Source organism: Salvelinus fontinalis, chromosome 21 (genome assembly GCF_029448725.1).
Source record: "Salvelinus fontinalis isolate EN_2023a chromosome 21, ASM2944872v1, whole genome shotgun sequence".
NCBI classification, from domain to species: Eukaryota; Metazoa; Chordata; class Actinopteri; order Salmoniformes; family Salmonidae; genus Salvelinus; species Salvelinus fontinalis.
In genome coordinates this window covers 50,840,822-50,858,030 of record NC_074685.1, presented here as the reverse complement: position 1 = coordinate 50,858,030, position 17,209 = coordinate 50,840,822, and the positions used below count along the sequence as shown (strand labels likewise).

General features: G+C 42.7%; 1 protein-coding gene across 1 annotated transcript in view; it reads left to right on the top strand.

Moving 5' to 3' along the window:
* col27a1a (collagen, type XXVII, alpha 1a) overlaps nucleotides 1-17,209 on the top strand; it is a 210,187-nt gene that overhangs the window by 140,368 nt on the left and 52,610 nt on the right. Inside the window, exons 33-40 of the mRNA XM_055875638.1 lie at nucleotides 1,732-1,785; nucleotides 8,485-8,538; nucleotides 8,882-8,935; nucleotides 9,045-9,098; nucleotides 9,798-9,905; nucleotides 11,942-11,995; nucleotides 12,194-12,301; nucleotides 14,123-14,176. Coding sequence (XP_055731613.1) covers nucleotides 1,732-1,785; nucleotides 8,485-8,538; nucleotides 8,882-8,935; nucleotides 9,045-9,098; nucleotides 9,798-9,905; nucleotides 11,942-11,995; nucleotides 12,194-12,301; nucleotides 14,123-14,176 — 540 coding nt within the window. The remainder of the gene's footprint in view (nucleotides 1-1,731; nucleotides 1,786-8,484; nucleotides 8,539-8,881; nucleotides 8,936-9,044; nucleotides 9,099-9,797; nucleotides 9,906-11,941; nucleotides 11,996-12,193; nucleotides 12,302-14,122; nucleotides 14,177-17,209) is intronic.

Sequence of the window (17,209 nt, the reverse complement as noted above, 5' to 3'; positions counted from 1 at the left end):
TAAGATGTTGAGGAAAGCACTTTTAAAGAATAACCAGGCATCCTCTACTGACGGAATGAGGTCAATATCATTCCAGGATACCCGGGCCAGGTCGATTAGAAAAGCCTGAAGTGTCATTGACATCAGTCATTGGCTTCATCAAAAAGTGCATCGATGACGTCGTCCCCACAGTGACCGTACGTACATACCTCAACCAGAAACCATGGATTACAGGCAGCATCCGCACTGAGCTAAAGGCTACAGCTGCCATTTTCAAGGAGCTGGACTCTAACCCGGAAGCTGTAAGAAATCCCGCTTTGCCCTCCGACGATCCATCAAACAGGCGGCAATACAGGACGAAGATCGAATCGTACTACACTGGCTTTGACGCTCATCGGATGTGGCAGGGTTTGCAAACCATTACAGACTACAAAGTGAAGCACAGGCGAGAGCTGCCCAGTGACACGAGCCTACCAGATGAGCTAAACTACTTCTATGCTCGCTTCGAGGCAAATTACACTGCTTCAATATGAGGTCCTAAACTTAGCATGAAAGTGCATCCTTGTAGGTGTGTGTGCTAATATAGTCAAAATGTTTGGGGTAAGTTTAGCCAATGTCCATGGGATTAGCTGAGCCAAGGGCTGAGCCAATGGCAAGTTGATCAAATTTAAGTGTTTTCTTCCCAGGCGTAATGTAAGGCAAGTTGAGCCTGTCCTGCGGCTCAATACACAGGATTTACAGCATCCTGCAATATATGTAGATATCTTTGTTTGAAAATGATACTATATTTCCCTTGACGGAGTGATGCTGATGTGCTTTGAAAGACTGTTCATGGCTCACATCAACAGCATCATCACGGATACCCTAGACCCACTCCAATTCGAATACCACCCCAACAGATCCACAGATGAGGTAATCTCAATCGCACTCCACACTGCCCTTTCCCATCTGGACAAAAGGAACACGCATGTGAGAATGCTGTTCATTGACTACAGCTTAGCGTTCAACACCATAGTGGCCGTAGAACTCATCACTAAGCTAAGGACCCTGGGACTAAACACCTCCCTCTGCAACTGGATCTTGGACTTCCTGACGGGCCGCCCCCAGGTGGTAAGGGTAGGCAACAACACGTCTGCCACGCCGATCCTCAACACTGGTGCCCCTTGGGGGGGTGTGCTTAGTCCCCTCCTGTACTCCCTGTTCACTCACAACTGCATGGTCAAACACGACTCCAACACCATCATTAAGTTTGCCGACGACACAAAAGCGGTAGGCCTGATCACCGACAATGATGAGACAGCCTATAGGGAGGCGGTCAGAGAATTGGCAGTGTGGTGCCAGGACAACAACCTCTCACTCAATGTGAGCAAGACAAAGGAACTGATCGTGGACTACAGGAAAAGGCGGGACAAACAGGCCCCCATTATTAACATTGACGGGGCTGTAGTGGAGCGCGTCGAGAGTTTCAAGTTCCTTGGTGTCCACATCACCAACGAACTATCGTGGTCCAAACACACCAAGACAGTCGTGAAGAGCAGCACCTGTTGGGCAGCACTTGTTCTCTTGTAGCCTGATCCACCAACCCGACCTGACTGTAACCCTCGTGGATCCATGTAGCGAAACAGAATGCAAGCTCATGAGATCAGGATGGTTGAACAAGGATAGTTCTTGTGTGGTTTGAGCACAAAGCTGCATTGGTTTCTCTTATATGACCATCTCTCATCAACATTGTGTCTCTGCTCTGTTTTCTAGGGACTCCCTGGGCCAGTGGGGACAGTGGGGCCACTAGGAGAAATGGGTCTAAAGGTGAGAATTTACACATACAGTACACACACACATGGATGCTCACACGTACACTCATGCGCACACGCACACACACACATGTACACACACTTTATCACTCTCTCTCACACACACAGACACATACACATTCACATCGTCTGGTCTGGTCTCACTAGTTTAATCAGGATGTGTGTGTAACTACCTGTTTCTTCCTCCCACTATAATGAATAATGATTGATTGACTGATTTTATTTGTCACTAAGAAATGCCCTTGTTTTTCAAAGAAAAGCACATTTTTTGTCCATTTATAATGACATCCAATTGATCAGAAATACAGTGTAGACATTGTTAATGTTGTAAATGACTATTGTAGCTGGAAAATGGCAGATTTTGTTATGTAATATCTACATAGGCCCATTATCAGCAACCATGTGTTCCAATGGCACGTTGTGTTAGCTAATCCAAGTTTATCATTTTAAAAGGCTAATTGATCATTAGAAAACCCTTTTGCAATTATGTTAGCACAGCTGAAAACTGTTGTCCTGATTTAAAGAGCAAAAAAACTGGCCTTCTTTAGACTAGTTGAGTATCTGGAGCATCAGCATTTGTGGGTTCGATTACAGGATCAAAATGGGCAGAAACAAAGAACGTTTTCTGAAACTCGTCAGTCTATTCTTGTTCTGAGAAATGAAGGCTATTCCATGCGAGAAATTGACAACTGAAGATCTCATACAACGCTGTGTACTACTCCCTTCACAGAACAGCGCAAACTGGTCTAACCACAATTGAAAGAGGAGTGGGAGGCCCCGGGATGCTGGTCTTCTTGGCAGAGTTGCAAAGAAAAAGCCATATCATATTGCTGCAAATTGAGGATTCTTTGACGAAAGCAAAGTTTGAAGGACACAATTATTTCAATTAAAAATCATTATTTATAACCTTGTCAACATCTTGACTATATGTCCTATTCGTTTTGCTACTAATGTCATGTATGTTTTCATGGAAAACAAGGGCATTTCTAAGTGACCCCGAACTTCTGAACGGTAGTGTATATACACAGTGTATATAAAGTGCATTCGGAAAGTATTCAGACCCCTTGACATTTTCCACATTTTGTAAGCTATAACCTTATTCTGTTTTTTTCCCTCGTCAATCTACACACAATACCCCATAATGACAAAGCAAAAACTTTTTTTTTCAACTCTAGAGAGTTGAAAACAGCATGTCTGGGACGGGTAGCACGTCCGGTGAACAGGTCAGGGTTCCATAGCCGCAGGCAGAACAGTTGAAACTGGAGTAGCAGCACGACCAGGTGGACTGGGAACAGCAAGGATCAGGCCAGCTAGTCCTGAGGCATGGTCTAGGGCTCAGGTCCTCCGAGAGAGAGAAAGAAAGAAATAGAGAAAAAGAGAGAATTATAGAGAGCATACTTAAATTCACACAGGATACCGGATAAGACAGGATAAATACTCCAGATATAACAGACTGACCCTAGCCCCCCGACACAAAGTATTGCAGCATAAATACTGGAGGCTGAGACAGGAGGGGTCGGGAGACACTGTGGCCCCGTCCGACGATACCCCAGACAGGGACAAACAGGCAGGATATAACCCCACATACTTTGCCAAAGCACAGCCCCCACACCACTAGAGGGATATCTCCAATCACCAACTTACCATCGTGAGACAAGGCCGAGTATAGCCCACAAAGATCTCCCCCACGGCACAACCCGGGGGGCGCCAACCCGGACAGGAAGATCACGTCAGTGACTCAACTCAAAACTCAAGTGAAGCACCCCTCTTAGGGACGGCATGGAAGAGCACCAGTAAGCCAGTGACTCAGCCCTTGTAATATGGTTTAAGGCAGAGAATCCCTGTGGAGAGAGGGGAACTGGCCAGACAACGACAGCAAGGGTGGTTCGTTGCTCCAGTGCCTTTCCGTTCACCTTCATACTCCTGGACCAGACTACACTCAATCATAGGACCTACTAAAGAGATGAGTCTTCAATAAAAAGACTTAAAGGTCGAGACCAAGTCTCCATCTCACACATGGATAAGCAGACCATTCCATAAAAAGGGAGCTCTATAGGAGAAAGCCCTGCCTCCAGCTGTTTGCTTAGAAATTCTAGGGACAATAAGGAGGCCTGCGTCTTGTGGCCATAATGTACGTGTAGGTATGTACGGCAGGAACAAATCGGAAAGATAGGTAGGAGCAAGCCCATATAATGCTTTGTAGGTTAGCAGTAAAACCTTGAAATCAGCCCTAGCCTTAACAGGAAGCCAATGTAGAGAGGCTAGCACTGGAGTAGTATGATCACATTTTTTTGGTTCTAGTCAAGATTCTAGCAGCTGTGTTTAGCACTAACTGAAGTTTATTTGATTATTTAGCCGGAAAGTAGAGCATTGCAGTAGTCTAACCTAGAAGTAACAAAAGCATGGATACATTTTTCTGCATCATTTTTGGGCAGAAAGTTTCTGATTTTTGCAATGTTACGTTGATGGAAAAAAGCTGTCCTTGAAACAGTCTTCATATGTTGGTCAAAAGAGAGATCAGGGTCCAGAGTAACGCTGAGGTCCTTCACAGGTTTATTTGAGACGACTGTACAACCATCAAGATTAATTGTCAGATTCAACAGAAGATCTCTTTGTTTCTTGGGACCTAGAACTAGCATCTCTGTTTTGTCCGAGTTTAAAAGTAGAACATTTGCCGCCATCTACTTCCTTATGTCTGAAACACAGGCTTCCAGGTAGGTCGGTTTTGGGGCTTCACCATGTTTCATCAAAATGTATAGCTGTGTGTCGTCCGCATAGCAGTGAAAGTTAACATTATGTTTCCGATATGACATTACCCGTGCTCAGGCTAGGCCATTCAATGACATTCAGAGATTTGTCCCGAAGCCACTCCTGAGTTGTCTTGGCTGTGTGCTTAGGGTCATTTTCCTGTTGCCTTCTGGATGATAGCGGGGTGAACAGGCAGTGGCTTGGGTGGTTGTTGTCCTTGATTATATTTGTGGCCTTCCTGTGACATCGGGTGCTGTAGGTGTCCTGGAGGGCAGGTAGTTTGCCCCCGGTGATGCATTGTGCAGACCGCACTACCCTCTAGATAGGAATACTATAGGATTTTTTGGCTAGGGTGCTGCTACTCTGTTTAATATCTAACCTGATTGCCTAGTCACCTTTACTCCTACCTACCTACACACCGTCCCAATAGTGGACCTTTGGTCTCGACCCCGCCCTGTGCAACTGGGTCCTGACGGGCTGCCCCCAGGTGGTGAAGATAGGAAACAACATCTCCATCCCACTGATCCTCAACACTGGGGCCCCACAAGGGTGCGTCCTCAGTCCTCTCCTGTACTCCCTGTTTACCCATGACTGCGTGGCCATGCACGCTTCCAACTCAATCATCAAGTTTGCAGACGACACTACAGTGGTAGGCCTGATTACCAACAACGACAAGACAGCCTACGGGAGGAGGTGAGGGCCCTCGGAATGGTACGGCAATTGCACCTCTCTCAACTGCAAGGCAATAAAAAAAATCCAATAGAAAATCCTATCAGATTTTGGAACCAATAGGACTGGTTCCAAAATCTGACTTAAATGTTTCTATTGGTCATACTGCAAAATAATTTGCAGCCTTGAATCACTCCCATATTGCGATGGTGTGTTGAAGAGGTTGAGAACCCCAGAGAATTATCACTGGTGTGAGTAGGTAAAGATATGGAGATTGTGTTCTGGACATAGGAGGGGGGTTTAGTACCATTGATTTTGTCAATGGTATTGGTATTTCAAATTCTACTAGCATTTTCAAATTCAAATGGCAGGGAGAATATGGGGTGCTTTCTGTATAAAAGTCGCTGGCTTCACACTTATACATGGATTTGAGAGTCAAACTATCACTCAAACAACAACCAATCTTTGTCACTGTTGATATTCTATAGTGGGTTGTGATTCTTTTGAAGTTAAATAACAAAGCAACTGATTAGTTTCCTTCCCTGTTTCAGCAGCCTCCCAAAACTTCCATCTGACATTCTAGAATTTAGATGACTGTTTTCAGCAAATTATTTTCTAACCAGTGATAGGAAAATTATTCTCAGATTCAAAGTGAGCTTTAAACAGTGTTAGTTTAAACAATGCATACACCCCAAAAGTTTGCCTCAGATCTATTGATTTCAAATAAATATCAATATTATTGATTGAAAAATAAGTGTTGGGTTTCTCTTTTTGTTTTGGCGACCCCCAAAATAAAATATGTATATGATTACTATTGTGGCACATGTACAGTGGGGCAAAAAAGTATTTAGTCAGCCACCAATTGTGCAAGTTCTCCCACTTAAAAAGATGAGAGAGGCCTGTAATTGTCATCATAGGTACACTTCAATTATGACAGACAAAATGAGGAAAAGAAATCCAGAAAATCACATTGTAGGATTTTTAATACATTTATTTGCAAATTATGGTGGAAAATAAGTATTTGGTCAATAACAAAAGTTTCTCTCAATACTTTGTTATATACCCTTTGTTGGCAATGACAGAGGTCAAACGTTTTCTGTAAGTCTTCACAAGGTTTTCACAGATTATTCTAACCACGAAATACTTGGTTCGGGGAAACGCAACCAGAGAGACGGAACTCTATAATCATACAACCACATCATAACATATAATCATTTTTCTGAGATTTATGTGAATTTTGGACTTAGTAATTTTTCAGCAAAGCTCTGTCATTGACGTACATTGTGTTCCCAGGCCCATATGCTTAAAGGATTAGCATTTCAATAAATATAATTATAGAATGTGTGTAATGAATCCATTTGTCTTTCCCACTCTTTCTCAGTCCCACCCCTTTCCCTTTGTCCACCAAGCCGTTATATTGGCTTAGCCCACTAGAGACTCTTTCCGATCATTGTTAGTAACCAATGTCTTTTTGTTTATGTATTTCTGTGATTGTTTAGTTAGTTAGTAAATAAATAATTGAGCCAATTAGTAAATGGATGATTCATAGTAGAGGCTGGATTCGTGCAGATAACCAATAATTTACGATGTTCCGATGAGACTGTCGAAGGTAATAATAATAATTCATTAATATAAGATAAATTGATCAGATATTAAAATATCTGAAGAGTTATTGTCACGCCCTGACCTTAGTTTTATATGTTTTATGTATTATTTTGGTCAGGTCAGGGTGTGACGAGGGTGGATATGTTTGTTTGTCCTGTCTAGGGTTTTTTGTATATCTAGGGCATTTGTTAGTCTAGGTTATTATAGGTCTATGGTGGCCTGAATTGGTTCCCAATCAGAGACAGCTGTTTATCCTTGTCTCTGATTGGGGATCCTATTTAGGTTGCCATTTTCCATTTAGGTTTTGTGGGTTATTTTCTATGTGTAGCATGTCAGCACTCGTTATTATTAGCTCCACGTTCGTTTTGTTAGTTTGTTTAGTGTTCTTCGTGTATAAAAGAAGAATGTATTATAATCACGCTGCGCCTTGGTCTCATTACGACGAACGTGGCATATATTCGGAAAATTATAACTTTGTAATCTGAATATTTTCCTTGGTGCCCCGACTTCCTAGTTAATTAAATTTACATGATTAGTTTAATCACGTAATAATAATTACAGAGAATTTATTTGATAAAATAACAGTCTTCACATTTAATGATACTAAAGACACGACACTTATCATCTACTATAACAATACAGTGACTAAAAATGGCATACAAATGGCTACAACTTAGCTAGCTAGCTAGTCAGCTGACAGGAAAAATGTGGCTAACAGTAGTTTCTTAGCATAAAATAAAATGATGTACAATGGTGAAAATATGTCTAAAACATTGACAACTTCATCAGGAAACATAAGGAAATAAATACTCTACTCACAATTATTGCATTCACGCACAGTAAAGGATAAAACAGAATAATCATTTTAGAAAACCGGAGATTCTCTGCACAGCCACATGTGGCAAGCTTAACTTGGGAGTTTGGCTAATTAACGCTGCGAGCTCGTGCTAGCTGTGACATCATCAGTCACTCTTAAAGGGACAGGCTGTCTTACAAGTGAATGAAACAAAAATTACTGTTTCCGATCAACGAACATTTTGTAATTAATTTTGTTGTATTATACTGGAAGTAATGAAAACAAACTATAATTTAATGGGTTCAATTAAGAAAAAGTTCTAATAAAATCCTACAAGAGATCTAAGACCTATAGGATCCAATCAGATTACTTTTGATTTCCAAAAGGAAAAAAAGTAGTCCAATAGAATACTGATAGAGGAGATACAAAATCCTATAGTTAGTGTGTGTTTTGTGTTTGTAAGCGTATGTTGTGTGTGAGTGTGTGTTGGAGTGTCAGTGTAGTATGCGTGAGTGTGTGGGTAGAGTCCCGTGAGTGTTCATAGAGCCAGTGCAAGAGAGTCAGTGCTACAACAAAAGAGGGTCAATGCAAATAGTCCGGGTAGCCATTTGATTATCTGTTCAGCAGTGTTATGGCTTGGGGGTAGAAGCTGTTCAGCAGTCTTTTGGTTCCAGACTTGGCGCGAGCAAAGAGATGGGTGCAGTGAAATGTGTTGTTTTACAGGGTCAGACATAGTAGTACGGCGTCCTTGGAGCCAATTAGGGATAAGTGCCTTGCTCAAGGGTACGTCAACTGATTTTTCAGCTTGTCGCCTTTGGTATTTGAACCAGCGAGCTTTCGGTTACTTCTCCTTTACTCTTTTTGTCTGTCTCTTAGGGTCCTCCAGGCAAAGTTGGTCATCCAGGACTGCCTGGCGAGCCGGGGGAGAAGGTCAGTCACGAGTACTCACCACATCCTACTCTTATCACCCTCTTTCCTCATTCTAACACTGTAACATGGTTGTCTGTCCATTATAATAAGTCAGTCTCTCACTTCCTACACACACTTACTGTCGTGAATGCAATGATGTTTCTGTGATGAGTCTGTGTAAATGACAAATTAGTGAATAACAGCACAGTTACTGTATGTAGGCAGTTATTGTTACAGCACATTCACACACCCATGCACACACATGTACGCACACACGCATAAGCACACACACACACACACAGGCAGAAACATATCTGTAACGTTAAGGAAACCCTGCCCTCAAAATTGTGTGTGTGTGTATCAGGGAGCACTCGGAGCCATTGGTAACATCGGAGAGCAAGGATTAATGGGACAACGGGTCAGTGTTTCTGTCGTTCTCTTCTTAAAATGAATTTCTCCTGATCATTTTGTGGTTTTTGTTAGCCATCAAATGTCAATCTCATTCACTGCTTGTGCTCTGTGTGTAGGGAGAGCCAGGGCTTGAGGGAGAGGCCGGTGCTGCTGGTCCTGATGGAACAAAGGTAAGGCCTGAGACAAATCTCAATGAGTCATTGTGTGTGTCCAAATGGCACCCTGCACCCTATTCCCTGGTCAAAAGTAGTGCACAATACATTTTTATTAACTTTGGTGCTCTCATTATTCTGATGTCCTTTGTGAGGTAATGGTCAAGTTGTTTATGGTGTTTTGAAACAACCAGGCAAAAACATATCTGAACAGATAAAAAAACTAAATGACTCAACAACCGGAAAAACTGTTTACACCCAGAAATAATGATCGGCTATGAAAAGCCAACTGAAAATGATTCATGATTATTATTTGACCATGCTTGTCACTTATGAACATTTTTGAACATCTTGGCATAGTTCTGTTATAATCTCCACCCGGCACAGCCAGAAGAGGACTGGCCACCCCTCATAGCCTGGTTCCTCTCTAGGTTTCTTCCTAGGTTTTGGCTTTTCTAAGGAGTTTTTCCTAGCCACCGTGCTTCTACAACTGCATTACTAGCTGTTTGGGGTTTTAGGCTGGGTTTCTGTACAGCACTTCGAGATATTAGCTGATGTACGAAGGGCTATATAAAATAAACTTGATTGATTGATTGATCATTGACATTCCATGCCACATTATGCCTGCTGGTTTCACCAGCTCTCTTTGCAGATCATTCCGTTTTTAGCTGTTGTATTGAGCTGCCCAGTTGAACCCATGCTGTTCTGTTTTATTAGGGTGAAAAGGGTGACATGGGGCAGGAGGGCGACAAAGGAGAGAAGGGTGAAACCGGAATGAAGGGAAAGGACGGCCCACCTGGGAATCCTGGACTCATAGGCATCACAGTGAGTGACAAACGTAACCAAACACCCCCCCCACACACACACTCAATTGTTCTCAATTGCTCACCTTGGTAAATAAAAGCTTTCTATGGCTACAATATGTTGACCCGACACACTACACCAACTGTGACTGGGTTGTAGTTGTAATAAATAAATTCGATTTAATTACCACTAATATTCCATGAAAAACGATAGAACGATAACCCAAATAAATAGCCTATGTATAGCAGCCTAGAAGTAGGTGCTTTCTTCCCTGTCTTCTCTCTGGCGGTGGTGAGAATGATGAAGAAGCTGCGTGTGTGCACTGCGGAGGCCGTCAGACACTTGACCGCTTTGGCCAATGAGAACGTTGAAAAACAATCACCAGCAGCTCCCGTCTAGCCTTATAAACAACATGAGGAGCTGCTAGTTCAAAACCACAAGCTTTAGAGGCACGTCCGCAGTGGACCAGACTGCAGCGCGGTCCGATTACAGATAGCTGGTCAGAGCCTCTCATTCTGAGATTCAGGGAACAAGACATTCGCATCCTGTGCCAACGCTTCTCCCTCCCGTGCGCCTCCACTATCAATGGCTTTAGGGACTTTGTTCACAGTAGGGGACACGCAAGCTGAGACCACTGCTTAACTGTACACATCTCCAGTTCTTGACTTGAGTCTGACTAGCTCAAAAGTATTGTGGAGCTCCCGCAGCTAAATATAAACTGTACCGGCACCAAAAATTAGTACCGGAACCTATTTCAGGTCAAGCACTGTTCACTGTAGCTCGGTAGCATGTGAGAGGGGGTTTAGCCACATAAACCTTATCATCACACCAACAAGATCTAAGATCCAAATTCACCATGCGCCTGCATTGATGTTCATAAAACTCCACGAACCCCCTCTTGCACAGTGGAACCCAGAACAATGTGACCACTTGGTTACGGCGACACTATTCTGTTGAGGAAACCCAAACCAGATTAGCCACAGCAAAACCCAAGGAGCCTGACCATCTCTGGGAGTATTTAGCCTATATTGGCTATTGGTTGAGATGCAGGAACCGTTCTAGCTTAAAATAATACATGAAGGTTATAGTTTATTAAGATGCATGAATACACCACACCAAAAGTTTGATTTTATGGCTGTTTTAAAACAAATTTTCTGCAATTCTAAGTAGTAATGATTTATGTTAATACTTGGTCAATTGATTTGATGTTTGTTTAGTCTATGCGTGTTTAATCTATGCAAATAAATGATATGAATTGATAGTTCACCCCTCTGTTTTATTTTATAATAGCATATTGTAACCATGTGTTCAAGCTAATCAAATCAAAGTTTATTTATGATACAGCGTGGTGTAAGCTACACAATGCAATGAAATAGCTACTCGCAACGAAATCTCTCCTCGCAAACAGTGCAATGATATTAAGCTATATGTATTTGTATTTACTCCACTTGGGAGGCCCCGAGTGGAGTAAATAGTAAAAGTTCAATAGTAAAAAAAGAGCGGGCAGGATATGTGCTTTAATTGAAACAAAATACAAGGCTGAAAGTTTGTTAACCCCATTTGCTCTAATCCGTTTATGAAACAGTAATTCAAGAAGATCTAAATGCATATTACCATGAAACTGATTGAGATCAATCAAATCATTGGCATGCAGATACAGTTTGGACGTTTTACTGGTAAAACATTGTAATGCTGGGAATCGAGAAGCAGGTGCAGGTGGTAAGTTTAATATGACAGGTATCATGGAGAAAAAACCTAAGGGAGTGCCAGATAAAGGGGAGGTAATGAGAGAGGTGCGCGTATTGATGAATGCCAGGTGTGCGTAATGATGGTTCCCAGGACCGGTGGTTAGTAAACCGGCTACGTCAGCGCAAGAGGGGAGGAGCGGGAGTAGAGGTGACATACATGAATAATTATCATTCACGAGTTACATTATTTTGCGCTCTCTCACCTAGAAATATTTCACAACACCATTGTCTATCTCTGTTAAATTTTGTCATATGTAGCTATTCAGCTGAAATGTCTATTTCTCAGTCTGTCTCATATCTCCACTCCAGGGACAAGAGGGTAAATCCGGCAAGATTGGTGAAAGAGGCAAACCAGGAAGAAAGGTATTCTTATCAACCACATATTTGATTTCACGTATTATTTTCCATTGCTACATCAAAACATGGTCCAGAACCGTGCATTACCAATTATACCTGTATTATACCTTTATAAATGTATCTTTGTTTACAGAACTTGTATATCAAGTAATTTTACTGTATAATGTTTCATAATATCATACCAATTATATGTGTATGTTGTAGGGAGCCAAAGGTCATATGGGTCATCTTGGGGAGACGGGACCAATCGGAAAGACAGGGCCAAAAGGGTTTGTGGGACCGAAGGGCTCGAGAGGAACCATTGGACCTGTGGTAATGTGGACCTGTAATATTGCAGACAGTGAGATCCTTTTCTGGGCCTGTATTCATAAACCGTCTCAGAGGAGGAGTGCTGATCTAGGATCAGTTTTTCCTTTTAGATCATAATGTATCAAATTACATGGGCAGGGGGCACCTGATCCTTCACCCGTAGAAAGAAAGGTGCTATCTAGAACCTAAAAGGGTTCTTCAGCTGTCCCCATAGGAGAACCATTTGAGGAACCATTTTGGGTTCCATGCAGGACCTTTTCCACAGAAGGTTATACATGGAACCTAATAGGGTTCTGCAATGGGGACAAATTAAGAATCCCTTTGGCAGTAAAGATGCGTGGGCAAGATCAAGCCAAACCCCCCCCCCCCCCCCCCCTCCACACACACACACACATAAAAAGCCATATTGCAACCTACACTATATGTGTTCTATAAATGGCATTGTTTGCTGTTAATTCATATGCCTTGCGACCATGATATATATAGGCCTAAAGGCCGAGACAATAAGAAGACAGTGGCAGAATAAATTCAACCACACCATTGTTTTATCACAAAAACGGATAGAAACCTCTGTCCAGTGAAGTCCAGAACACATATTGCATGTAACAGATAGTTACATGACCTACAGCATGGTTAAGCAAGTTAATGTTTCCCGACATTTTCGGACCACTAAACAACTAGTGATTTAGAACCACAGAGAGTTACTGCAAGTCGCATAAAAAAAACAGGAGCTGCCTCCACTATCCCAGCACCATTTTGCGTAGAAAAACATGTTGACTCACCCTACTTGTAGAGAAACGCCAATGCCATCCTCCTCTCTTTCATGTTGACAAAACGGTCTATCACTCTGTCATACAGTACATACTTTTAGATTTTGTTGTCCTAGGCTACTTGGCTAAAATGCTTGCTTGCCAGCCTAACTTCCATTCATGGGAAACGTTAACTAGTTAACAGTAGTCTTCTACATCTAGCTACATATTGAACTTCCATCCTCTCAGGCCAGGGGCACAATGTATGAGTTGATGGTTGGATCAGAATTGCCGTTATCATCAATTGCCCAGTATTGAAGGAAAATGATGAAACACAGAGTAGTGAAAGATACATTATTTTATGTGTCTTTGGTGTTCCCTATGTTCCCTTGGAATACACGGCACTACCCTTTCGGAAGTCTCTTTTTTTTTTAAGAGTCTAGATCAGTACTCCTGCTCTGTGAGGCTTTATGAATATGGGTCCTGATGTTAGAACTAGAAGGTCAAACCCAGTAAGAAGTCAAGCAGTCAGAGCCCAATCCGTATTTAGGTTATGACCTTCTTTGACATCTGAAGGCTGTCACTTTTTTTTTTTTTTTTTTTTTTTAATTTTTATCCCATTTTCTCCCCAATTTTCGTGGTATCCAATCGCTAGTAATTACTACCTTGTCTCCTCGCTACAACTCCCGTACGGGCTCGGGAGAGACGAAGGTCGAAAGCCATGCGTCCTCCGAAGCACAACCCAACCAGCCGTACTGCTTCTTAACACAGCGCGCCTCCAACCCGGAAGCCAGCCGCACCAATGTGTCGGAGGAAACACCGTGTACCTGGCCCCCTTGGTTGGCGCGCACTGCGCCCGGCCCGCCACAGGAGTCGCTAGAGCGCGATGAGACAAGGATATCCCTACCGGCCAAACCCCCCCTACCCCGGACGACGCTATGCCAATTGTGCGTCGCCCCACGGACCTCCCGGTCGCGGCCGGCTGCGACATAGTTTGTCACTTTTAGATGGGTAATGTGGTTATTTGCAGTTTTAGCTCCGGTGTGACCAAACCCTCCCTCCCTTCCTCTCACAGGGTCCCCCAGGTAGAATGGGTAAACAGGGGGACATGGGTCTAGCAGGTTACGAGGTAAGTCGACATATTTATTTACCTTTATTTAACCAGGGACTCGCCATTGAGACCAGTGTCTCTTTTACGAGGGAGCCCTTCATATACAGTCGTGGCCAAAAGTTTTGAGAGTGACACAAATGTGAATTTTCAAAAAGTCTGCTGCCTCAGTTTGTATGATGGCAATTTGCATATACTCCAGAATGTTATGAAGAGTGATCAGATGAATTGCAATTAATTGCAAAGTCCCTCTTTGCCATGCAAATGAACTGAATCCCCCAAAAAACATTTCCACTGCATGTCAGCCCTGCCACAAAAGGACCAGCTGACATCATGTCAGTGATTCTCTCGTTAACACAGGTGTGAGTGTTGACGAGGACAAGGCTGGAGATCACTCTGTCATGCTGATTGAGTTCGAATAACAGACTGGAAGCTTCAAAAGGAGGGTGGTGCTTGGAATCATTGTTCTTCCTCTGTCATCCATGATTCCCTGCAAGAAAACACGTGCCGTCATCATTGCTTTGCACAAAAAGGGCTTCACAAGGATATATATTGCAAGGATATATATTGCTGCCAGTAAGATTGCAACTAAATCAACCATTTATCGGATCATCAAGAACTTCAAGGAGAGCGGTTCAATTGTTGTGAAGAAGGCTTCAGGGCGCCCAAGAAAGTCAAGCAAGCGCCAGGACCGTCTCCTAAAGTTGTGGGATCGGGGAACCACCAGTACAGAGCTTGCTCAGGAATGGCAGCAGGCAGGTGTGAGTGCATGCACAATGAGGCGAAGACTTTTGGAGGATGACCTGGTGTCAAGAAGGGCAGCAGAGAAGCCACTTCTCTCCAGGAAAAACATCAAGGACAGACTGATATTCTGCAAGAGGTACAGGGATTGGACTGCTGAGGACTGGGGTAAAGTCATTCTCTCTGATGAATCCCCTTTCCGATTGTTTGGGGCATCCGGAAAAAAGCTTGTCCGGAGAAGACAAGGTGAGCACTACCATCAGTCCTGTGTCATGCCAACAGTAAAGCATCTTGAGACCATTCGTGTGTGAAGTTGCTTCTCACCCAAGGGAGTGGGCTCACTCACAATTTTGCCTAAGAACACAGCCATGAATAAAGAATGGTACCAACACATCCTCCGAGAGCAACTTCTCCAACCATCCAGGAACAGTTTGGTGACGAACAATGCCTTTTCCAGCATGATGGAGCACCTGGCCATAAAACTTCAGTATTTTGGGTACATGGCCAGGAAACTCCCCATTGTCAATAAAAGCCGTTGACACTTATGAAATGCTTGTAATTATACTTCAGTATTCCATAGTAACATCTGACAAAAATACCTAAAGACACTGAAGCAGAAAACTTTGTGAAAATGAATATTTGTGTCATTCTCAAAACTTTTGGCCACGACTGTACTGTACAATTTCATAAAACACAGACATGTTTTTTCAATAAAACAAAATACAGCTTTTGACCTGTTCCTTGAGCTCCAAATCTCTCCTGTAATGCTTTAATCACACCGTACTAGTTTGTTAAAACTGGGTTACAGTAATGTACTGAGTTAAACTGTTCCTGCAACGCGCTCCACTCCTAATGCTTTTGATCACACTACTTAGGTACAGTTTGAAATTTAGGGGAGAGTGGTCTAACAATTTTTCATTGCTTTGGGGAGGGCTGTGTGTTTTTTCCCTGGTTTACATTCACCCTTTTGCAGGTTTTACTATAGAATTCCATCCTAGACAAATGTCCTTATCTGCTTGCATGGGCCTCCCCTATATTAAAGTGTTTTGATATTGCCCTTATGCACTATGCTTTTCCGTGTGCTAACTATATTATAGGTCAATATAGTCTACCAGTCTGTCTATCCTGCCCTCTATCCACCATTCAAAGTAGCAATAGTGGTAGGTGGATCGTTTGTCCAGATCGGGAATAGGCTAACTATACTGAACAAAAATATCAACTCATCATGCAACAATTCCAAAGATTTTACTGAGTTACAGTTCATATAAGGAAATCAGTCAATTTCAATAAATTCATTAGGCCCTAATCTATGGATTTTATATGACTGGGAATACAGATATGCATCTGTAAGGTAGGGGCGTGGATCAGAAAACCAATCAGTATCTGGTCTGACAACTTTTTGCCTTATGCAGCGTGACACATCTCCTTCACTTAGAGTTGATCAGGCTGTTGATTGTGGCGTGTGGAATGTTGTCCCACTCTTCTTCAATGGCTGCGCGAAGTTGCTGGATATTGGCGGGAACTGGAACACGCTGTCGTACACGTCGATCCAGAGCATCCCATAGATGCTCAATGGGTGACATGTCTGGTGAGTATGCAGGCCATGGGTGATCTGGGACATTTTCAGCTTCTAGGAATTGTGTATAGTTCCTTGAAACATTGGGCCGTGTATTATCATGCTGAAACGTGGTGGTGGCGGTGGATAAATGGCACGACAATGGTATCTCTTTGCATTCAAAATGCTATCAATAAAATGCAATTGTGTTCATTGTTCATAGCTTATGTCAGCCCATACCGTAACCCCACCTCCACCTTGGGACACTCTGTTCACAACGTTGACATCAGCAAACCGCTCACCCACACAACGCCATACACTTGGTCTGGGGTTGTGAGGTCGGTTAGACGTACTGCCAAATTCTCTAAAACTACGTTAGAGGCGTCTTATGGTTGGAAAATTAACATTAAATTATCTGGGAATTGCACGCTCCCTCAAAATTTTGGACATCTGTGGCATTGTGTTGTGTGACAAAACTGCACATTTTGGAATGGCCTTTTATTGTCCCTAGCACAAGGTGCACATGTGTACTGATCATGCTGTTCAGCATCTTGATATGCCACACCTGTAAGGTGGCTGAATTATCTTGGCAAAGGAGGGATGTAAAACACATTTGTGCACATAACATTTCTGGGATCTTTTATTCAGCCCATGAAACATGGGTCCTTTATATGTTACGTTTATATTTTTGTTCAGTATAGAACCATCCGATGAGCGAAGACGAGAACTTGAAAACAACATGTACTGTATTTAGTTTT